This window comes from Petaurus breviceps, unplaced genomic scaffold (genome assembly GCF_028583685.1).
Source record: "Petaurus breviceps papuanus isolate PSGF00001 unplaced genomic scaffold, PetGlider_PUasm1.0 37, whole genome shotgun sequence".
Lineage (NCBI taxonomy): Eukaryota > Metazoa > Chordata > Mammalia > Diprotodontia > Petauridae > Petaurus > Petaurus breviceps.
In genome coordinates this window covers 37,925,752-37,951,132 of record NW_027186296.1, presented here as the reverse complement: position 1 = coordinate 37,951,132, position 25,381 = coordinate 37,925,752, and the positions used below count along the sequence as shown (strand labels likewise).

At 42.7% G+C, this 25,381-nt stretch overlaps 1 protein-coding gene across 1 annotated transcript in view; it reads right to left on the bottom strand.

Moving 5' to 3' along the window:
- Window positions 1–25,381, bottom strand: part of LOC138168710 (multiple epidermal growth factor-like domains protein 11) — a 226,879-nt gene that overhangs the window by 50,308 nt on the left and 151,190 nt on the right. Inside the window, exons 3-5 of the mRNA XM_069097594.1 lie at window positions 17,500–17,623; window positions 11,889–11,990; window positions 6,247–6,347 (exon numbers count right to left, since the gene is read on the bottom strand). Coding sequence (XP_068953695.1) covers window positions 6,247–6,347; window positions 11,889–11,990; window positions 17,500–17,615 — 319 coding nt within the window. The 5' untranslated portion in view covers window positions 17,616–17,623. The remainder of the gene's footprint in view (window positions 1–6,246; window positions 6,348–11,888; window positions 11,991–17,499; window positions 17,624–25,381) is intronic.

The window sequence follows — 25,381 nt, the reverse complement described above, 5'->3', positions numbered from 1 at the left end:
GTTGTTCAGTTGTTTCAGATTCTGTGACCCCATCTGGGGTTTCCTTGACAAAGACGCTGGAGTGGTTTGCCATTTCCTTCTCAGTTCATTTTACAGATGAGGAAACTGAGGCAAACGGGAGCAAGTGACTTGCCCAGGGTCACACAGTTAGTGTCTGCGGCTAGATTTGAATTCAGGAAGATGCGTCTTCCTGACTCCAGGACTGGCACTCTATCCAATGTGCCAACCAGCTGCCCTTAACGTTACGCAGATTGTCAGAAATGGTCACTGTATTGATTCTTATTGCTCTATCCACTGTGCCACCTAGCTGTTCCATTAATCTCCATGTGGCCTTCAGCAAACCATTTAACCTCTCTGGGATCATTTTCTGCATCATTAAAAAAGAGATAATGACACCTGCAATGCCTATATCACAAGGTGGGTATAAACGTCAAATGCAATAGCATTTATAAAGTTTTTTGAAACCCATAAAGTGCTATATAAATGTAAGCTGTTATTATGAAATAGTAGTAATAGTAGACAGGGCAACTAGGTGGCAAAGAGCATAGAACACTGGTTGAACACTAGGTTCAAATCTGGCCTCAGACACTAGCTATGTGATCCTGGGCAAGTCATTTTACCCAGTTTGCCTCAGTTTCTTTATTTGAAAAATGAGCTGGAAAAAGAAATGGCAAACCACTCCAGTGCCAAGAAAAACCCACATAGGGTCACAAAGAGTCAGATACAACTGAAACAATTGGAGAATAACAACAACTAAGTAGTGATAAAAGCACAAAGAAACATAAGAAATGATCCTTCCCCTCAAGAAGTTAATGATCCATCTGGGAAGATGAGATTAAAAACATGATACAGGGTCATATGTATGATCAGTGCAAAATGAGGGGTACAGACAAGAAGCTCCATTGGAGCTGGGAGAGGGAGAGATACTAAGCTCCTTGAGGGCAGGACTGCTTTACTTTTGAGTTTTCAATTTTAGGTTCCAAGTGCCTACAAAAAGTCTCTGTCACATGCTAAGTGCTTAGCCAAAAAAAACTTTGTTGACTGATTGAGGGATAGGGTGATCAGAGAAGCCTTTACAGAGGAGGCAGGTCATGAGCTGGGCTTTAAAGGATGGGCAGGATTCAAAGAAACAAAGAAGAGCAGGGAGAACCAAAGACAATTTCCTCCCATGGCATGCCCTGACCAGGGAGCACCTGGGAACTGAACATTACATAGATACTCAATTGCTTTTGACAACAGAAACAACTTTCACTCACAGGCTCTGGCAGTCTTCTGGATCTGGATAGGGGAAATTTAATTACTGAGTATACTTTGCAATTAAAAAATTGCCACCTTTCTCCTTCCATGGCAGAGTCAGCACATAGAACCCTTATGATACACAAGGAAGAGGGTGATCAGGAAAGCAAAAACCTCAGTTAGCAAAACCCACCCAAGCTACTCCCATGTCCTCCTACCTCTTACCAACTGATCTTGGCCTTTTTGTGTGCTGTCCTAAAGACAGAGGCTCAATTTTGTTTGTTTATTTTTGGCATGTGGATGGTTTCCCCATCACTGTGGGAAATGCTAGGGTGGAAACTCCCTTCACTAGCTGAGGAAGCATGGTAAAGGGAAAAAAGTATTAGTCCTAGAGTCAAGGGACCTTAGTTTAAATCCCACTGAAAATGATTACTATCTCCCCAAGAATGACCTTGGGCAAGTCACAGCTTCCTCAGGTCTTAGTTTCCTCGCCTATAAAATGAGCGGGCTGAACTCCATGATCTCTGAGGTTCCATCCAGGTCTTAACTTGGCTTGTTTGTTGGGTTGACTTTCCAAATGGGTTCACATGCAAAATCTCACAATATAAAAATAAAAAGCCCCACTTCCTTCTCCCCAACACATCCAGCTCCAGTTCTATGATCTATTTTTATACAGTTCTACAATTTCACTTTATCTTAGTCTTAAAGAAGTGCCTGGAGGCACGGAGAGTTTAAGTGACTTGCTCATGTTCCCACAGTTAATCTGTCAGAGACAGGACTGGAACCCAGGTCCTTGTGACTCTGAGGCCAGCTGTCTCTCCACTGCAGCATGCTGACTGGGTTAAGCAGAGAACAAGACTGCTCATAGCATGTCTTTCTCTGAAACTAAAGGTCCAATACCCCATTAGAGGAGCCCTGGCTGACAGAAGCTCGACAGGGCATCATTTCATCTGCCATTCATACAGAGAAGCTGAGAGTCTTTACACTCTCCAGGTGTGCTTTCCTAATTGGACCCTCATGGCACTGAGCCATGAGCCCTAGGAAGCGACTAGTCCTCAGAAGAATTCCATATCACCAGAGTTTGTCTTCAACACCTTCTCTTCAGCCATTTTTAGAGCTTCTCATCTCCTTCCCTTTCTAAGAAGCCAGGGCTTTCCTGCTGCTTGCTTCATCTCTTGTGTCAACCTAGGGTAGCAGCTGACAAACTCATCCTTACTGAACCATGGCGAGCATGAGTGAGAATCAGAGCAAGACAGAGCGAAAAGACCACAGGTTAAAGAGTCAGAAGACGGGGCGGCCAGGTAGCACAGCGAGTAAGAGTACTGGCTTCAGTGTCGGGATGTCCTGGGGATCAAATCCGGGCTCAGATACTTAGCACCACACCCAGAAATAACTGGCTGTGTAACCTTGAGCAAGTTACTTAACCCCAATTGCTTTAAAAAAAAAAAAAAAGAGAGAGTCAGAAGACATGGCTTGAATCCTAGCTGGGCTACTTGCAACCTACCTATGTGACCTGAACAAGACATTTAATGTCTCTGGATCTCAGTTTACCCAGTTGTAAAATGAGAGAATTGGACTTTATTACCTCTAATGTCTATTCCAGCTCTAAAGTCAATAAAATCTTTGACTACTGAGTTAATTCTCCCAAGGTATTTCTATTCTAAAAGAAGATTTAGAGAGAGGGCATTGCTTAACACAGAGGAATGAACTTTCATTAGTTCAATGCAGGCCATCCTTCCAGACATCCAGGTTTTCAACCTCAGAGACATCCTTGACTTTTCCCTCTCCCTCACTCATCATATCCAATCAATTGATATCTTGCCAACTCAACCTCCACAATCTCTTTCTCATCTATCCCTTTTTTACCACTTATATGGTAACTTCCTTAATTCAAACTCCTACAACCTCTCACCTGAAATATTGCAATGACTCCTAATTGTCCATATTTCCAGAATCTCCTCCCCTCTCCCAAAAGTAGAATTGTCCAAGGTTAGTTTCAGAGATGGAAGCAACCTCAAAAAATCATCTGGTTGCTCCTCATTTTATAGAAACTAGGGCCTACAGAGAGCAACTGATTTTCCCAATCTAGCCCCCCATTAATTACTCCTTTCTCTGAATTTCTCCATCAGTCACATAGTTTAGTACTCAAAAGAATGAAAACTCCTTGAGGAGAGGGATTATTTCTTTTCTTCCTTTGGGTCCCTGGCACCTACCACAGTGTCTTCCACGTTAGAGACAATTGATAAATGTTTGCTGGGTTTGTTAAATTACATTCTAGCATACATTAGTTATCCAATTGTTCTAAATCTGTTTGTCTTCTCTGATGAGGTAGTAAGTTCCTTGGGGAAAGTACCAAGCTCAAACATCTCTAACACTCCCTACAGTAACTAACATGGATCTGAGTTCCTAGCAGATGTTCAAGAAATACTCATTGACTTGACTCTTTTCTCACCCCAAGCTCTTACTACCCCTTACACTTCTGTCTTGACAACAGTACCTCTTAAATAGTCACAACCATACAGCTTATAGTTCCCTCTACTACCAATCCCTTGCTTTGAGCCCTCCCTTCACTCCTCTCCAGGGTGTACTCCTGACTCTCCTGGACTCCAAGGCCAGCCCTCTCTCCACTATGGTATGCTGCCTGGGTTAAGCAGAGAACATGACTCTTTATAACATGTCACTACATGATGTGTTCATAACCTGCCAGGCACCTGTATCTCTTCCTTCCCCTCACTCTTCAGCTCCTTTCAAAGTGTTGCCTTCCCCCACAAAAATACAAGCTCCTTGAGGGCAGAGTCTTTCTCTCTTTCTGCATATATCTGTATTCCCAGAGCTTAGCACAGTGCCTGGCACATAGTAAGTACTTAATAAAATGGCTTATTGACTTGGCTTGATTTTCAAAATGGTTTCCTATGTCCGATCTCCTAAAACAAACAAGCAAAAACCCATCCTTCTCCCACACACAGTCTTGCAGCTGGCTTTCCTCAGCTAAGCGACTCAGGTCAGCCAGTTTCGCACATAGTACCAGCACCAGACATTACAAATGCTGCACTTTGAAAGAGGTCTGAACTGCCTTCCCAAATCAGCATATTTTGATATTGTAAAATTGGGACACTTAGCACTTCTGCAGCATTGTCTGCCTTCAAAGGGCTTCATCAACATTACCTAATGAAAATTATCCTGGGAGTGTGGCATCCCTTTCTTAGGTCCCCCTTGCTGACATCTGATTTCCCTCTCATGATTTTCCTGGGGCTATAACTCTACTCTCTAGTTGGGGGAAACATTCCCATCAATCTTGCCTCCGGCTTTATGAATCTAATATAATGCATCCACCATGAATCACCATATGCCTAAGGGGGGAGAGGAAAAGGAAAAAAGCAATGTGGTGGACCCTAGCAAAATCTGAACTACCTATACCCCTTTCCCCATCCCAATCCACCTCTATTAAGTCCAGGAATGCCTCCACTTGCCTTTGTTACCCAGAGAAATAGGGGATATTTCCCCTCTGCTGGCTCAGTTCTCCAATGTTCTGTACTTTTTCCCATTCTTTTTACTGCAAAACTAACCCAATCCAACCCATTTGTTCCAGTGTTTTTTTTTTTTTATTCATTCCCCTAATGCAATTAGGATTGAGTTTTTCCAGCACTAGGGGAGATTTAACAACAGTGGGGAAAATTGTCATTTCATTCCCAAACATCAACACGCCTACACTCACCCAATCTGGAGTCTCTCTGGCTTCTGCTCTACCTACTTGAATGGCAGGGAGAATATTAACAGGGAAAGCCTTGCTCAAAGTTAAGAGGCAGGAGGAGCTTTGGTGGGGGAAAGAGTGAGGGGAGATGCTTCTTTCATTCATTAGACTGGTTGTTCTAACCCCCATACTGACATGATTGTGGCATTAAACTACATCTCAAGGCCAGGCTCTCTTTGAAAATGGCAACCTTCCAGGAGTAAGCTGAGGGTGAGGAGGAAGGATTGGGACTTTTTTGAATGACAAGATAGTGGAGCTGGCAGGGACACCTTGGAAATCCTGCCCAAACCCCCTCATTTTACAGATAAAGAACTGAGGTGTTGAAAAATTCAATGGCCAGCCCATGGTCACACTATCTTTTGTGAAACAGACCTGAGACTCTACTCTAAGGTTTCTTGCCTATCAGGTCCAGTGCTCTCTTCACCAATCTAGGCTATTTCCAGAAAAGAGATATGTACTAAGAAAGCAGATTCCAGAACAGGATATGAAAAACTGTAACTAGCAGCAAGAATGCCAAATTTAGAGGCAGGAACTAGGTTCAAATCACAGAGCTGCCATTTCCTGGAGAACCTGGGGCAAATCACTTAACTCCTCTGGCTGTCAATTTTCTTATCTATAAATTGAGACCAGACTGGATGACTTCTAAGATTCGTTTCATCTACGTATCATTTGACCCTAGAACTAACCCAAAGGGAAATGGTGATGTCAATAATGCTTGGACTTGGCACATAACCCCTTTTGTCAAGAACCCAGTGCTGGAGAACTGTAGCACTCCCGCCAACACACCCCAGCCCTGGATGTTTTCCTACCTCTTTTCATTCATCCCCACCCCCTGTCATCAAAGCTTAACTTAACTGGTGTATTTTTTTTCCAATCTGTGCTGTAGTTATGTTCTTTACTGTGTCCACAGCAGAGACTGGGTTATTAATCTGATAAACTAAGCCAGATTAATGTGTTCCCCACATGTTACATCCTCCCAGATAACACAATGCTTTAGTCTGTGTAAAATTAATTTGTCTCCAATAGATCCCTAAGATATGACACCAAAGGGAAAAATCTCAGGTTCAGTAATACAACCTGCTCTGACTTATGGACAGATGTATTACACATAGGTACATGATATTACGTAGGTGGCTGCTGACTTCAATCATGGGTAAGCCCTGCAACTCATCCAATTACACTGGGTCTACTCACATGACAGATCAACTCCTCCCCCACCCTTCCAATCAGGCAAAGAACAGCAATTTTCCCCTACATACGGATGCAGACGTCTCCGTTCTCATAGTATCCTGGGCAGCACTGGGATCTCCGTCGGTACATGGTCCTGAGGCCTCTCCGATACGCCGTCTTATAACTTATTCTAAATCACAAGACAGAAAGCCACTTGAAAGCATTGAAAATCAATCACTCCTGTTAGAATTATATTTGTGTTAAGCTATAGCGAGGATGCCATTCAATAATTACTTTAAAATGCATGGAGGCTTCTGATGTGAAGGAACACAATAAAACAAAATCAATAGGGAAATCTTGACACTAGCAATATTGAGTGTATTAGAAACACAGCATCTGCTAATGCCTGCCAACTTTCCCTTACATCCAGAATGATTCTTAAGCATATTCTTGTAGTCCTGGAGAAGAGATGTTGGGAGATTTGGAGGACATCTCTAGCCTCGAGGTAATAATACAAAAGGGATATACAGAGGTCGGAGCTAGAAGGGACCTTAGAGAGGCAAGATAATAGGATTTGGTGCTGGGAAGGCTCTTAGAGATCATCTGGGCCAACCCCATCACTTTACAAAAGACAAAACTGAAGCCCAGACAACTTAAGTGATTCGTCCCAGGTCCCAGAGATAGTAAGTGACACAGATGAGATTTAAAACCAGGTCTTCTAATTCCAAGTCTAGTGTTCCTTCCACTCTATATCTGACCATTGTCTCCTCGGTAGCCCTTGTCCAGGGCAAGCACGGGATGCACAGATGATTAGATTAACTCATTTCATCATTCCTATTGTCCTTTTGGAGTTTCTTCCCGGAGGGAAGGGAGGAAAAGGCATCCAAAGAAGCATGGTCTCTCCTATTCATCATTCAGAGTCACTCAGAGAATTGGAAGCTGTTTTTTTTTTCTGCCAAGAAAACCTAAGGGCTATATTCTTCCTCTTGGATTAACACTGTCCCTGCCTTTCAGAACCAGAAGGGACCTTAAGAATCTTTTTGTCCAGGACAGTGAAATGGGAGAAAGGGAAGGCTAGGGGAATGGGGGGAAGAAGGGGAAACATGGCTGAGATCACACGGTAAGCAAATGGTTTCATCAATTCTTGGGTATTCACTTTCACCAAGGGAAACAGTGGCATGCATAATACACAACAACAGGTAATCCCAAAGTCATTCCCAATGGGTTTTGGCAGGAAGACAGATAGAAACACAGGACATGATGCTGCATATTTGCCTTAATAAGTAGGCTGAGAGAACATTAATTTACTTTTCCAAAGATCACGGTTTCCAACTACTATAGCTCAGAAATATGTAACAGGAAGTCAACCTGTTAAACATTTGCCCCCAAGACACATATGAAATAATCCATACATGGTTGATGGATAGGATACAAAGAGTATTGAGCCAGTACATGAGTCTGCAGTCAGATCCTACCCAACTCTGGATCCAAGATACAGAGATTGTTCTATAAGAGAGGTACCTGAACAAGAAGGATGAATTCAGGGCCCCAAATCTGACATTTTCCAAATAGGCTCAACTTCATGTTGCTTAGAAGAACTGACCAGTGATGGACAACCTAACATAACCGTGAAATTTCCATTGGGGTTCAAGTTCACCAAAAGTCCCTGTCCTTGGCACAGTTCTGTTAAATGTTTTTATTAGTGATTTTATTCACTCATGTTGCCCAAATTTGCTTGCTGAATCAATGCAATCACTGAAAAAAAAATCTGCACTGAATGATAGAAGTAGAATACGAAACGACTTAGGTAAATCATATCAGTGCTACCAATTATGATAAATACAAAATCTTAGAACACAAACAAAACCCACTGCACAAGTGTGGATTGAGAGACGTGGCTAAAAAGTAGCCATGAAAAGGACCTAGGGACTTGAAAGGACTGCAAGTTTATTATGAGTCACTAGCCTAACATGGAAGCCAAAAAAGCTAATGGCACATTAGGCTGCATTAAAAAGAATTATCTGTAATGCTCATGGTGACTTCAAGGGGATCCTGCTGTATGAGGAAGGCAGCTTAGGTTAATAACAAAGAGCACACTGGGTTTGGAGTCAGGAAATGTGAGCTGTCTGAACATGGACAATTCACTTAAACCTTCTGTGCCTCATTTTGCTCATATATAAAATGGGGATGACTCCCATCCTCACAGGGTTGTTATAAGGGTACGATGAGACAACATGCAAAGGACTCCCTCTGCTTTGAGGTATTTCAGGCTCTACAAAAACACCAGTTAGCTACTGTTACCACCATTGCAAGTGCTATTGTTGCTCTGACTCTGAGTCATTAGACCACATCAGAGTGTTACACCTGGTTCTAGGAACCACATTTTAGAAGGGGCACTGACAAACTGGAACAAGCCCAGAGAAGGCTGATAAGGGTGGCGAGAGGATCCAAAATCATTCCTTAAGAGTAACAGTCAAAGGAACTGGAGATGCTTGGTTGAGAGAAGAGATTACTGGGTAGGGAGAAGAGGGGTAGACACGAGAGGGGGCTTCAAGTACTTAAAAGGATGTCACATGGAAATAAATAAGATTTGGCCTGCTTAGCCCTAGGAGGCAGAACTAGAATCAATGGAAGTTACATGGAGGTAGACTGCAACTGAAAAAACAATCTTTCCAATAATTAGACCCAAATGGAATGGGCTGCTTTGCAGGTGGTTAATGAGTTCTCTACTTCCAAGTAAAGGCTGGAGGACCCCTTGCCAGCGATAGTGCAGTCCATAATATCGGAGGAGGTCAACAAGGTGACTTCTGAAGTATCTTCAAGATTATCTGATTCTCTGCACCTTCTTCTTCCCTGGGTCTGACCTCTTGGTGGGATGATTCTGCTGAGCTCGTTGTCTATCTAGGGAATTATCGGCTCAGCAAACCCCACTCAACTGTGCCCATGGGGCAGATATAACCATAACCAACTTAGCTGAGGAGGCCAGACTACATTGTTGGCTAAGCAGTCACACCTGATTCCACATTTCCCTGGCCGTCCCAGTAAAAGCTGAATCATCCTCCATGTTTAAATTTTTCCCTTTATGACAAATGACAGCATTTGCATCCCCTAGGAAATCTGTGATATTTGGGGATGTCATTAGATAAGGTCATTCTACTTTATCAAAAACCCATAAGAAGAACTGTCCTGGTTTGAAAGCCAAGTCTAGCTTCCTAGTACAGGTAGAGCATTCCCAGGGGTCTTTGGGAAGGCTCCATGAGCCCCTGAGCAGGGTAGGGAGGGAAGTCTTATATTTGAAAGAATACTCTAGAGGTCAATCTGGTCTATTCCCTCGCCCCCAAACAAGTTATGCCCAAGCCACCTTAACGGAAGCTTCTAGACTCTTAGTGCAGCTCGTGGAATAGTGAATGGAGGGATGGACTTAGAGTCAAGAAAACCTTAGTCTGTCTGAATCTTCCCTCAGACCCTAAATATGGGACGCTGGGAAAGTCACGTAACCTGTCTTTGCCTCAGTTTCAGCATCTTTACAATAGGAATTCTAGCTATTTCACAAGGCTGTTATGAGGGCCAAAAGAGAACCATGTGCTTTGCAAGCAGCAATATAGATGCGATTATCAGGACCTCTCATGACGGACAGTCCATGGCCTGTCCAGAGCTTTCTCTTTTCCTTCATAACCTAGACTGAGAGTTTCCTTTGCCTCTCTAGATCTCAGCCCCACAGCAGGAAATAGAGGGGGCTGCAAGTTTGGTTCTCTGCGGCTCTCAGGTGAAGGATGCCATATTAAAACATGCCCGTCTACATTTAAGCAAATTGATGACATTGCTGTCAGTGTGCATGCTCTGGGTCATCAGGAAAGCTGCAAGGCAACTCAATAATCCTGCAAAATAATTCATTTTCCAGGAAAGCAGCCTATTTTAATAAGCAGCCGCTCCTCTGCCAGGTGCCAGAGGTGATGAATGCATAGCCCCAGTTTTAGAGCAATGGATAGAGCAGGGCCACACGTTCCCTGTCACAGAGATGTGGCAGGGATAGCCTTGCCAGTTTCTGCTCTAGGATCGAACATGATTATTTCTGAAATAAAGAGCAGGCCAGACGCTTTATCCATGGTCAGAACCAGCAAAGAACACACAACCAAAGCATACCAGAGATTGGAAAGGAACTCATAGACCATCTCAACTAGTCCTCTCATTTCACAAAGGAGGAAACTGAGGGCCAAAGAGAAGTGACTTGCCCAAGATCACACAAGTTAGTGCAAGGGTTGGGACTAGAACCTGAGAATCCTGCTTTCAATCTGGGGTTGTCTTTTCCCCACTGTATCATGCTATATTAGGGAAAAGGACTATACTTGTGACTTCATTCATACTAGGAACTCCCACTGCCCATGCAATTTAGCCCCTTCTCTGCAATTTTTTGTCTGAGGGCTTCCTAGAGGAAAGGGGTCAGACTCATAGCAGGAAGGCAGCAAGGACCCACAAAACTACAGAGGGTGGCCTCAACCATATTAAAATGGAATTGAGAAATGTTCAACAAAATAAATAAAAATACAATACAACAGAGACAGTGTTCATTTGTAGTTTTCTAAGCCAATATGTTCCTGGAAGGGATCTGTTTCTATTTCAGTTTGACATTTCAGTTTGAACAGTTTTTATATTTCAGTTTGAACACTGAGAGTTTAAATGACTTGTCTGGGGTCACACAGCCAGTGGGTGTCAGGAACCCAAGTCTTTCTGACTATGAAGTGATCTCTACCCTTGGCCCTTTTTCCATGGAACATTCCTTTCTCTTTATGCCCAAGTCTCCCATTAATCTGTCAGCTCATGATCTTCCCTGTAAACTCAGAACTACAATTTCCTGCTCTTTGGCCCTGCAACTGCCTGAGGATTCGCTCTTCCTGCTCCCTGTGGTGGTTCAGAATGTCCGAGAGAATCTGATGGATTGCCTCAAAGTACCATCAGACATCCCTGATTCTCTACAGACAACTTCCTCTTCAAATGTGCAACTGTCCCTGATACTTCTATCCCTGATACTACTGAGGTTAAGGGAGGGCCCCCATCATCCAATCCTCAAGATTCTTTGTCAGGAGAGGTGTTTCACCTTTTATTGATTCTCTGAGGGATCAAGGTATTATTGTTCCATGTATTAATTAGCTACCACAGAAGCAAGACCTAACCACTTAACCACAATGCCTTTCACCTATTGTGTTCCCAGTACTAATTGCCTACATTCACCCTGGAAAGGAACTCAGGATGGTGTTGCGGTTGCATAAATCTCTGCGAAATGGATTCCCAACTTGACCTTCACTGGCTAGGGGAATTCAAGCCTCTTGTTTGCCCCTTAAAGAATAGCATTAACTGATAACTGCTCAGTCCTTTGAGAGTTTTCAGAGTCCTGCTCTATTTTTTTTTTAAATCTCACTGAACCTTACCACAGCTTTGCAAAACAGGTGGTAAGGAAGCGATTATTATTCCCCATTCCATAGGGGAAGAAACCCCAGAGAAGTAAGGAGCCCACCCAAACTCACAAAACAAGGTCACAACTTGTCCTCATTATCTCATCCCTCCTCAAGCTCTGGATTCTTCCCTGATACTACCCTCTTCACCTGTGGGACCTCATTCTCACCCCACACCCGACACCTCTCTGTCTGAGTGATGTGATAATCTTAAGGATCAAGGTCAGGTCACAAATGCCCAGTAGATTATAAAGAATTCTTCATCTAAGGATGGTACTCACCGATGCCTGGTACACTTGAACCAGTTGAGAATGTCTGTACATCTTGTATAGTAGATCTGGTCAAAAGGGTGGGCATAGGATTCCTGGACTGTCACAGCATAGCTAAGGGACAGAGGAGAGAGATATACATTACCACCCAGAGGGATCTGATCATTTTTAGGATTGTCAAACCCTCCTTGAGCTAGCCAGATTATAACTGAGAGGCTTCATCACACTGCAGAATGTGCCAAGGCCAATCCTTCCCTGCTCACACAAACATGTACTCCCAGACTCAAGGAAAGGGGAGCTCTAAAACCAGATAGTCCCCCTTCAGACTATTCCAAGAACATATGCTCCGTCTCCCTCTTAGAGATACTGGCCTGGCTCATTTCCTGAAATAACAAGTTAGTTCACTGATTCATTTATTTATCCATTCATTAATTTTCAATTACTTCAACTTTTAAAAATTATTAAACACCTACTATGTGCAAATAAATAGTATGCACAAAGCACTGTGCTGGGTACAGAGAAGAACCAAATTTTATATGAGCTTCCTGCCTGAATGAATCATGGAAGTCATTCATTAAGGCTTATCATTTGCTAGTATATACTATGTGTGAGGAAGGCCTTATGCCAGGTATTGTGGGAGACACAAAGAATTACAAATACAGTCCTGCCCTCCAAAAGTTTACATTCTAGAAGGAGAAATCAGGCACATCAACAAATTCCAACTTTCTACAGCCTGCTACAGGCCAGGACTCTTCTCCCACTCTCGCAGATTCATGTACTTTGAGCCCCAATGGTACCCCAAAAGATGAGGGATGCACGGCTGTCTCAGCAGGGATGAGAAAGAGGAGAGAAGGTTAGGGAGAGAGGTTCTGCGTATGGATTGTATCTCTGCTTTGTGGCTGGGTAGTTAATGTTGCTTGTATATCAAAATGCTAATGAGGGTCCAGATTAATTTAACAGAGCCAGGCTTTACCAGCCCAGGGAGGTCTTTACACTGTGTTTTATGATGGAGGGGCATAATTACTGAGGAGCACTAATCCAACTGGGGAATTCTCCCTAAGAGGTCTCTAGGGGCTAGGGTGTGTATTTTTTAAATTACACAGATTTAATCTTCACGTAATGTGCAATGGAGCTGAGCCAAGAACAGACTGCCACTGGAAACATTAGGAACTAAAGTGGGGTCCCAGGACTGACAGCATTAGGCCCTTCACACAGTTCATAAAATCAGAGGATTTCAAGCTGGAAGGAACCTCAGAGATTTTCACATCCAACTCCTTCATTTTACAGATGAGGAAACTGAGTCTCAATGAGGGGGAAAATGTCTTGTTCAAGGTCACCCAAGTATTAAACAGCAAAGTCAGGATAAGCACTCCTAACTCCAAAAACCCAGGGCTCTTTCCACTTCGTGGACGGTGTGGGTGGGTGTGTGCACATTAAAACTTAGGTTAGCTGTCTACTAGCCACAGAGGCAGAGCCAAGATGGGGGAACCTAAGTTACCAAATCCAACAGAGAAACCTCAAACCTGATTTGTAACCCAGAGAAATTGGGGACGTGTTCTCTCTTAGCTCAACTTTCTCTTCCCTGCACCAAAGCTTAAGTAATTGAAAACTAATGAATAAATGAATGAATCAATGAACTAACTTGTTATTTCAGGAAATGAGCCAGGAAATGCACCAAAGTTCTCATCTAAGCTGATGACTAAATCAAGGTGAAATAACATTTCACTTGAGACTTGGTTTGGACTATGCTACCATCCTGATTTTCTCTGACATAGTAGATTGTCTAATCCATTTCCCTCATTTTAGAGTCGGTCCACAAATATGCATTAAGCACGTACTAGGGCACTGTACTAAACAGTGGAAAGAAAAAAACAGACAAAAACCAGTCTTTTCTCTCAAGGAGCTCACAGATGAAGAATCTTGCACACAGTCAAATCACACAATTAGCAGGGCCAGGATTTGAACCGAGGTCTCTGATACCCATTCCAGTGTTCTTTCCCCTAGCCCATGCTGCCTTTGTTCTGAATCAAAGATTTAGTAACTCTAAAGGCTTGGTTCAGGTGTCTACTGCAGTGGAAGTGGTTCTTTTAGAGGGAAAAGCACGCTTTTATTCCCTTCATGGTTTAATGACGACGATAAAATATGTATTTGAGTTTACTTTGGAAGAAGAAGAGCAGGGGACAAAGAAGAAAAGAAAGTGGAATTGACTAAACCCCCAAAGTAGATAACTGGCCTCTGTGAAGCAGGAGCAGGCTAGTGTGGACAGGAGATAAGGCAGCCCAAGCTCTTACACCGTCTCTGACATCACTTTGTGGGGGGCAGGGGCTTGAGGGCTATCTCGTTACCAAGGTGCAGAGATCTGAAGAGAGAGGCCAGGCACTGTCTCTCTCGTGCAGGAGCTTCTCTGCCAACTCCCAAGAGTGCAGCAGGTCCCTAGGATACCCCTGCCTGCCCTCCCAGCTACCCAACGGGCTCAGGGACTCCAGGGACTGCATTCTTCACGAGGCTGACTATGAATTCACAAGGCTTACTGCGCCAATGAAACATGGACAGTAACAAACCCCTGCTATTCTATTACAGCATGATTCCTCCACTAGGGCCCTCATTTTAATTTTATTTATTTGACTTACTAACATCCAAGTAATGGCATTGTCCTAGTCAGCACAGCTCATCAATTTGGAGATTTAATTTAGGTTTCTCCTTGATTTATTACTATTACTAATAATAGCAGCCCACATTTCTATAGCACATTACAGTTTATAAAGTAATTTCCTCTAAACATCCTCAGGATATAAGCAATATTTTTGCTGGGGGCTGGGAGGGAGAGGGGGAGGAGGAAAGAGGAGAGATCTGCAGTGTAGAGAACTGATTTGGAAGCTCCCTTCACTGACAGAGATCAGCAACTCATTGTAGCTTATAACTTAAGACAGGTTTGTTGGGGTTATTTGGGGGTAGGGGGTACTGCCAGGATAACTGACTTGTTCCATGGCCACATACAACTACTTTGTGTAAAAAATGCATATCTTCCTGACTCCAAAGACTGACATTATCCACTATACCTGACACCTGATTTCAATTTACTAATCTTTAAGCCTATTTGCAGGAGGAAGTCACTCTAATAAACATTTATTAAGTGCTTAGGTGACACAGTGGACAGAGTGCCTGCTCTGGAGTTAGGAAGACTCATCTTCCTGAGTTCAAATCTAGCCTCAGACACTTACTGGTTGTGTGAACCTGGGCAAGTCACTTAACCTTGTTTGCCTCAGTTTCTTCATCTGTCAAATGATCTGGAGAAGGAAGTGGCAAACCACTCCAGTGTCTTTGCTAAGAAAGCCCCAAGTGGGGTCATGAGGAGTTGGACCTGACTGAAATGAGTGAAAAACAACATGTCAGTCACTGTGACAGGCATCACCTCCAAGCATCTTCTCATCAGAATCACCAAGTCTCCAGGTCAAGTGGGCTCTACATGCAACCACAGTGGGGTTGACTGTTCAACAGTCTAAGAGCAGAAGCTTCTGCCATTTGACTTTTGGGGTGAGTGGGAAAGTCATCATAGGATGCTGGAACTGGCAGGAACCTCTGAGATCATGAAGTCTGAACTGCTCATTTCATAAATAAGGAAAGGAAGGCTTGCCAAAATTCATTTCATCTGTAAGGGGCAGAATGAAGAGCAGACCCAGGTCTCTTGATTTCCTGACTTTGAAAAGAGACTTAATTTTATACCCAAATGACCTCAGTCAAAAGGGATACTATAGCTAGACATCCCTTATAAGAAGCCCCATATCCCAAAGTCATATGTGAGAAGAGGAGATGCCAGTTCATGTTTTGACACAAGATCACTGAAGTGCTAGTAAGTCCTTTGAGGACAGGAAACTTCCTTTCTCTAGAATTTGGATAGTACTCTGCATACGGAGACAAGTTAACATGCAGTTGTCTATTATCAAAGGTCCCAAGTCTGTCTTTGTCTATTTCTCTGTGTCTCTGTACATATTTCTGTCTCTATGTGTCTATGTGTCTCTCGGTGTCTTTCTTTTTAACTTAGCAACAAATACCTATAAAGGTACTGCCTAGAACAAGTGAAACCTTTATAGCTTCATGCTGTGACAAATATTTAGGTCTGTTAGCACATAAGAAATGTTTGACAAATCATGACAATCATACCAAGAAATAAAAATACTGACAGAAAGCCTGTCATCTTTTTTGAAGCAGCATGGTATGGTGGATAGAGGGCTAGTCTTAGAGTTAAGAAAGCTTGGGTTCAAATGCCACCTGATAGCTACCAGCTGGATGACCACTGGTAAGTCACCCAGCTGAGCTTCAGCAACCTCATTCATAAAAGAGGGATCATAACACTTGTCCTACCCACCTCATATGGTTGTATTGTAAGACTCAGCTGTGGGACAGCTAGGTGGTGCAGTGGATAGAGCACCGGCCCTAAGTCAGAAAGACCTAAGTTCAAATTTGGATTCAGACATCTAACTAGCTGTGTGACCCTGGGTGAGTCATTTAACCCCAATTGCTTAAAAAAAAAAAACTTTTGTATCTGGCATACAATAGGTGCTTAATAAATGCTTGCTGCCAAATTGGTTGAAATGAGATAATATATGTAAAGTGCTTTGCAAACTTTAAAGCACTGTATAAATATTTGTTATTCCCCCTGCCCCCTCCCAAGACTAACACCTAATATTTACTGGTTCCAGAATAAAACCATGACTTTGGGGATAAAAGGACAATACTGTCAAAATCTAAGAAGTCTAAACATTGCTAAAGACTAAAGTACCAGCAGAATGTGTATGTGGAGCAATAATTACAGTGGCTCACAGGAAAGTTCAGATGTCACCAAGCACCTATTTGTACATCTCTACATGGTGTAAAGGCAGGAGAGTTGACCTTGGCAAGAAGACCTTAGGTCAAGTCCTGACTTAGTTACTGACCATGGACAGGTTCTGTGGTTTGTTTGTTTTTTTTTTTAATTTCTTGCAATCGTCATTTCTCATCTATAAAATGGAGCTAACAATTCTTGCACTACTTTCCTCACAGAAAAGCACTTTGTATACCTTAAAGGAACATTATGAAGTGTTATTATTAGTAATAATGAGAAGAATAAGAAAATAATAACAATAATAGCAAACTTCCAAGGGCCATAGGTTTGAGCGATTAGTAACCTAGATGGTATTCCTACAACAGGTCTCCCTATTTCAGTCAGACAAATCTCTTCTTTGTCCCACCCATAAGCCACTTTTCTCCACATTTCCCAAGCCTATCTGTTCTTCAAAAGCCAGTTCAAGGCTCACCTCCTCCACAAAGCCTTCCCTGATAATCCACCAGTCTTATTCTCCACCTGTTCTGAAATTCCCCATCCCTATCATCTGAATCACACTTTTGAGTATGTAATTTTATGCTGACTTGTACCCTTCTCTAATGGGTATTCCATGACTCCCTAACTTAACTGTCAGTTTTTTGAGAGAGAGAGCCAAGCTGTATACTTCCCTTTTATTCCCCCCCAGAGCCTCCCACAAGAGTGAGTATTCAATAAATAGATGTGGATTGCTGATTTACCCCAAAAGGGGAGCAGGGCACCCTCAGGAGCCAAAAAACATGTTTGGGGGAGGTTGGCCATTACCTCTCCCAATGACTGCACACGTTGGGATCGTCAGGGTTCAGTGAGAGTGTGGTTTGCAGAAGGAAGGAGAGAAAGAACATTTTCACCATTGACTCTGCTAGGAGGGAGAGTACCATCTTGGGTCCTATGAAGGGGAACAAAAGAAGAGGGGTTATTAATCAAACTGCCTCCCACAACATCTGTTTAGCACTTCATATTCCCAACATCGAACAGTAAACAGATTTGCTAAGCAGATTAAGTTCCCCATCATCATGGAGTAATGAACATTCAATATTTTACACTTGATCTACACATTTTTCCGACAGCTGCAGACATTTTGTCTATCATAGTAACAATTTGCTAACTCAAAGTCATTCATTTCACTTACTCATTCAACAAACACCAAGTACCTATTAATCAATTCTATTGGACAAATGCCTAAGTGCCAACTACAAGCCAGATACTGGGGGGACAAAGACCAAAATGACACACTCCCTGCCTGCAGAGAGCTTCCATTCTAGACTGGTTTGTAAAGCCCAGCTACTGAATTGTGCTTATCTGCATGTCTGTTGTATTTCTCCTAATAACTGTCTATGAGTTTCTGAGGGTTGGGACTCTTGGTTTCCTTGAAATCCTCAGAATCTTGCACATGGTAATATAAATGGGGAACTAGCTGACACAGTGAACAGAATACCAGAACTGGAGTCAGGAAGACTCATCTTCCTGAGTTCAAATCTGGCCTCAGATACGTACTAACCATGTTACCCTGGACAAGTCACTTAACCTTGTATCAGCTTCTTCATTTGCAAAATGAGCTGGAGAAGGAAATGCCAGTTATCTTTGCCAAGAAAACCCCAAAAAGGGGTCATAGAGATAAGGACATGACTGAATATGACTAAACGACAACAACAAATTTATAAATGACTGTTGAACTGAATTATGAACGATACAAAAATGGATAAGGATGTGTCTCCTGCCTCCAACAGCTTTAAGTTAGGGAAAGGGCATAACTGGCTAAGTGCCAAAGCAAGGAAGGGCGGAGGATGGGGAACAAAGCAGATGAGGATTCCAAGGGAGGAGAGATCACATGCAAGCTAGTCTAGATTAGCAGAGACTCTGAATCAAGGAAGATATTTAAAGAAATGTCATTTCACTATTTTCAAGTGAGTACACTCAGCCCTGGGCAAAGAACTGTGAAGTTGGAGAAATTTGCCTTCAGTGTCTCTAGGCTTCCTTTGCTTTACCTTCTCCCCTATGACATCTCTCCCCCCTCCTGGCCCCTTCCCCTTCCCCACATCTAGCTCTAGGTCTTCAAGGTCTCCATGCCTTTTTCTCTACTTCCTACTATTTAAAAATTGTTCCCAAGAAAGGGCAGTATATCATCATTTCTATGTTAGTATGAGTCCAGTTTACATGTGTCATCTCTTTAAGGTTATTTGCATATTAAGCTTGGCCTTTCATTGAAGCTTCCTAGGCTTCAGAATCACAGGCAGAGGTAGACAAATCAGCAAAGATCCCAAACCACTTCATTCTGCAGGTCCACGGGTTCACGTATTTGAAGAAACACCTTGTAGCCTGGCTTTAATGACTAGATGGCAATAGTTAGAGCTGGCCAGCCATTTGTCATCTGTATACAAATAAGAGCTAATTTTAAAAGTTCGTCCCTTATTCCCTTAGCAAGTCCTTTCATCGCAGATAATACAAAGGCAAACCATCATAGGCCCTCTCTGCATTGTCACTGATTCGAAGTTATTCCAGTTCCCAAATTCAGAAGGTTCTGCCTATATGCCTAAGAACTGGGACATCATTTGGTAGAAATGAACCTAACAGAGCAAAAAGAAAAAAAAAAAAGGGAGTTTCTATTGTTTCTGCAAATCAAGAGAGTCAGTGGATGAGTAGACCAAAGGCTCCCTCCACCTACAATTCAGGTCCAGGGAAAGCTGGTCAATCGCCAGGGGTGGGCCCAGATGCCACCACACAAATGAAACGAGAGCAGACTCAGAAAGAAAGTCAGATTCAGCTGAGATAGGGATGCTCACCTTGCTGAAGGGTCCACAGTAAGTGATAGCTAAAGGACAGGAGAAGAACCCAAGGCTTCTGACAGCTGAAGTTACCCTGAGCCCAAGACTGAGAGCTGAGGGCACTGATTCTAAATTCTCCCCATCACCTGTGCCTATGTAAAGGTGAAAACACTTACTTGCAGAGCAAAACTGTAGAAGATTTTACAGATGGAGAAACTGAGACCCAACTTAATCAATAAGTTTATAAGCTCTTACCATTGCTGGGATTACAAAGAAAAAGGAAAGGAAAAAAATGTCTTGCCCTCAAGGAGCTCCCGTTCTAATGGGAAGGACAAAACACAAACAGGACACACAAGACATATAGTGGGAAAGGTCACACAGTAAGTATGGAAGGTCAAATTTGAACTCAAATCTTCCTGACTCTGGGGCCAGTGCTCTATCCACGAAGTCACCTAGCTGCCTATACAGAGCAGATATAAGGCAGCCTTGGAAGGGAAGACACTAGGAAAACTAGAAGCCTGAAGTAGAAGGTGCAGTTTGAGGTGAGTCTTCAAGAAAGCCAGGGATTGATCCTAAGAGGCACAGGCAAGGAGGGAGAGTGTTGGAATGAGAGTGTGGAACAGCCATGGCAAAGGCATGGAGACCAGAAATTAATCTAGCCAGTGATCTTCTCAAGGTCACCCAGGCAGGTTTAGAATTCTTAATTCCCAAATCAGGGGTGCTTAGCTTCTTGTTTTAGGAACTAAACTGACAGTGCTGATTTGCATATCATGGAAGGGCACCCCATGTTGCTGTAGTGATAAGAAGAGGGCTGGATTTGGAGTCAGAGGAGCCCAGTTTAAATCCTGGCTCTTTATGTCACTGAGGTAGCGTAGCTGCAACCACACTGGCATTCCCAGTATGGCTTCTGTCACAGGTTCTTAGATCTGCTTTACTAGGAAAGATAGCTGTTTAAGGGGTCAACAATCTTTTTAAATTACATTCACTAGTTCAGGGGAAAAGCCAGCACCCTGAACTTCAGAGAAAATACAAGCATAGAAATAAAGACCAACAGACAGGGTTCTGACTGCCTGAATCAACTATATACTTTACATACATCTCTGGAAGGAGAGAGTCTTTACATCTGAGCAGTCAGGGAGCTCTGAACATTGTTACTCAGAATCTCAACCAGGAAATCACAAGATCCTTCTCATAAGGGAGCCCCCAAAGCAAAATACCAACTCAGAGTATATATACACTTCTCAGAACCAGAAGGCATCACAACCCTCCTGACTCAGTGCCTAATTAGAAATCAGCAAAAGGTGTGAAAGCCTTCCTACAAGCAAACCTTCCCCAAGCAAAGCTTCCCTTAATGGGGTCCACATGAAGCCTATGAATGGGTGGGGAAGATCTTATATCCCATTAACATTATAGGTAGTCACCTGTCTAGTCCTCAGTTTCCTTATCTGTAAAATGAGTTAGACTGTACTAGATTATCCAGCTCTAAATCAGAGATCTCTTCACATTTGCTAATACTTGCATACAGTTTACTTACCAAGTACCACAATGGCTAGACATCTCCCCCAAGGGCTAGAGATCTCCCTGGTCTTTACTCACTATGCCAGGGCTCAGAACCCTTTATCCTTTGGGGTCAAGGAGGGAAGTAAGGATAGTCTTGTGGTCTATGAGGGGAGTGAGGTACTACCATACCTCAGAACCAAGAAGGGTAAAGGCGGTCACCACAAATGGTACCCAGTGACTGTGATAGGGCAGAGAAAGAAGACTCCCTTTGGAGCAGATGCTTTGAGGTACCACTGTGGAAGCTATTTCTGACATACCAGGAAGCATTTGTTGACAGGACCCCTGTCTGGGAAGGGGCAACAAAGATGCACTTACAATAATTAGTTTTAAAAATAATAAGTCTTCCTTGGAGACTTCATGAAGACCTCGTAAACTGCTTGACTCAAAGTAAATAACAGCAAGAGTCAGAGCTGCCCTTTCTCTATGACCATTCAGGGGCAACTCATGCCCATTAACTTTAATGGGGCATCCAGAGAACCACCCAGAGGAGAAGAGATCTCAGACACATGTGCTTAGTAGATGACCGAAGGAAAATCAATCCACTCTCTGGTTGTTATTAGCCCAACTCCATTTGGAGTGACAGAGGTTAACAGTTTGGGTGACATCTGATTTAGAACATTAATAATTAAATGAGAAGATGCCCCTATATTCAGAGGTAAGGGGAAAGGAATGTAAATAACACCAGGGCCTTTTGTTTCCCAGGCTGGTTGTTTAGTGGTTAGAAGCTGGAAGGAAGAATAGGGTGGTTATAGGGAAATGATTACTCGTGATACTTCGGGGTTATTAGCTACCCCCTCCTGACCTCCAGCTAGGTGGTGTAATGGAAAAAGAACTAGACGTGGATTTAGGGAAGACTTCTCATCTTCCCGAGTTCAAATCTGGCCTCATACATGTCCTAGCTGTCTGATCCTGGGCAAGTCACTTAAATCCGTTGGCCTCAGTTTCTTCATCTATAAAATAGAATTGAGAAATAAATGGCAAACAACTTCAGTACTTTTACCAAGAAAATCCCAAAATGGGACCACGACGAATCAGACACAAATGAACAATGACCTCTAGCTCACAGAATCACTCCCTTTAAGACAAAGAAAAGGGAGTCACTAAATTGTACTTCTGGATCCCTGCTGGCATATATTTGCTTTGAAAACCACATATTAACATGATCCATGTTTTATTGTATTTTTATTTGTTTTTGCTAAATATTTCCCAATTGCATCTTAATCAGGTTCAGGCTGCACTCGCTGTTGGGGGCCAACTGCAGCCTTCTGGCTGAGGGTTTGGCATCTCTGCTTTAAGACAGTTCGAGCCCCTCCTTCTACCTGAAAGCTCTAGATTCCCCTTCTCTGCTAAGGTTTGCCCTCCACAAATTACCTCTTATTTAACAACCTTGTGTTTGCTCTCTTTTGATTTCTTCTGTATACACAGCTATGCTCAGCTAAATCAATATGGTGTCCTCACTGAACAAGGCTTCTCTGCCAGGGTTCAGTAAACCTCCTTTTGTTAACTATTCAGTGACCTACAAGGTTTTTCATTGCATTCTATTATGAGATTTAAACTACCCTGGGATCAGCTTCAATCTTGCCCAGCCGATAACAAAGTGAAACTCTTGTCCATGTTATTTCATATGTTCCCATAAAGATTTCACCTAATACGCTGTAGGTCTTCGGTTTAAATTTTTTAATAATGTATTTCTTTTTATTCTGAACTAAACAAACACTAAATAGAATGGGCATTACCTTATATACATAGAATGGGGGGGGGAAGAAGAGAATTATGCATAAAACTGTAGAGCTTGAGTATGTCCAATTTGCTTTTCTTTTTAAACATGTAATAAATTCAACCTGTAGCTTTCAAAACTGTCTTGATTATCTGTGCTACTTTCTGGCCTTCCTTCTGTTCTCTTTTGTGCTTATTTTTCCCTTAGTTCTGCTCACTTTGGCCCATTGTCACACAAGGTTTTCAGTTTTATATGAAACTGTCCTCTTCATATCTATTTTTTTAACTACACAATAGCATTCCATCAGGGGTGGCAAGGTGATGCAGTGGATGGAGTGTCAGGTCTGAAGTCATGAAGATTCATCTTCCTAAATTCAAATCTGTCCTCAAACATTTACTGAGTGACCCCAGGCAAGTCACTTAACCCTGTTTGTCTCAATCTTCTTATCATAAAAATTAGTTGGGGAATGAAATAGCAAATCACACTAGTATCTTTGCCAAGAAAACCCAAATGGGTTCATAAAGAGTCAGACACAGCTGAAACAATTCAACCACAGCAAAGTGCTTTAGCACATTCTCATACCAGTTTGTTCAACTGTTCCCCAATTGATGGTTTCCCATTCTATACTATACTATAAATATACCATGCTATAGACCATAAATGCTGGTGTACCATACTATATTTCTGCACAAATAGGGTCTTTTCTTCTTTCTTTGATCTCTTGAGGACAGAGATTCTATAGCCTGCCTTGAGCATATTAGCAGACCACTCAAGCTGTCCACCAACAAGCATTTATTGAACATTAGCATGTTCATTAGTCTGGTTCATTAGTGAGTTCAGACCTGTAAGACAATCCTTGCCCTCAAGGAGTTTATATAACTGAGTTGGAAAGGCATACAAACTAATTAGGGCACTGAAATCCAAGGTCAAGAGCACAGGCTTTAGACCTGGATGAGTCTCTAGAGATCACTTAATATATAAACAAAGTTCAAAGTGACTTGCCCAAGGTCATAAAGAAAGTTAAGCATCAGAGCCAGCATCTGAACCCAGATACTGTGACAGCGAGCCTCTGTCCTAGAATCAGTGATCATAGCCAAAGTGTGCTGCTTGGGTGAACATGACCATCTGTGCACCCGATTACTCTGTGCTGAAATCTGGCCATCTACTGGCAACCCACTTGTTGCCTGGCCCCTCCTGCTGACCTCTTAGAAGCTGAACCTGGTTCAACTACTTAGTAACCATTCCCCAACCACATGGCTGTTCTAGGCTAAGATGAAGCTTCACCTTCAATATGTATCCAGGTAAGAACCCTTACTGGCCTGATCCACGCCTGATTATCTGCCCTCCTTTCCAACTGGACTCCCAATCCTGGACCCTTATAGCATATCCAATGGCCTTCAGGAAACGTCATGCATCATGACTAACCCTGCATAGCAGCAGTGCCAGTTTGTTGATGTAAAATGCCCTGAATACCCACAGCATCCTGTAGCCTCCCTAGAGCATTTTCACTCCAGGGTTCCCCAGCCCTCACCCTTACAGCACACGCATTTAAGCCACAATCAATAGATAGTTCAGGATGCAATTGGGGATGGGCTGGGATGGGAAGAGAAAGGGGAGCAGGACCGATAGATACATTTAGCAAATTTGCCATGAAAAAGAGTTTTTCGTTTCACACAACTGCAGAAGAAAGCTGTGATCAAGGGCTGACAAAGCAAATGCCTAACATTTCTAGTGGCATCAGAGAGGAGTAAGGGGACAGGATATCTATGTCTTCTATATATAGAAGATGTGCATGCATTCCTAACTGCATTTTCTCTGAATCAAAAATAGAGTGTACCTATTTGGCCAAGTTCCAGACTTATCCTCAGTTCAAGCAGAAAGAAAGGAAAGTATGTGGTCTTTTTCTTTAACCATCCATAACATTCTCCACTTCCCCATCCCAAAGCTGCTCCAGTACTCACACTACTGATTAGCTGGAAGTAAAAAGAGGAGCTGCTGCCCACATTTGGGCTTACTCTGGCCATGCCTGATGCCTAGGATTAAGGGTATTTTTTTGCCTTCATGAAAATGCATTAGCGTGATCCCAATTGGGTATTAGTCTATAGTAAACATTTTTCTAATCTCAAACTTTAAAAAAATTTTAAAAATAAAAAACCAAGACTCTCAGGACCTCTTAATCTTCCAAAGGCATAACTCTGTGTGTGTATATGTGTGTGTGAGTGTAAAGGTGAATATATTGGTGCAGTAGAATTTCCCAGAGTCAGCAGTGATCCCCATGCCAGGTTGGGGCCCCACGGGATAAATCAGATTTAACTGGCATTATGCCCTTGTCCTGGTCCAGACTAAAGCAACCTGATACATTCCCCTCATTTCCTCTGCATGCCATAGCTTAGGACAGTTAATATACTGCAGCAGAAGCCTGGGGACCCCATTAAATAGAGTCAAATAGGTATTCCACTGCTCCCACTAAAAATACACTGCCTTGAAACCTGATAGATACCCAGAAAAGCCAAGTGTAACTGAACAGGCATTACAGTGAGAGAGAATGTCACAAGTTTACACATCCTAAGGGCGCAGCAAGACTTAACCACCACTTAGAGCCAGT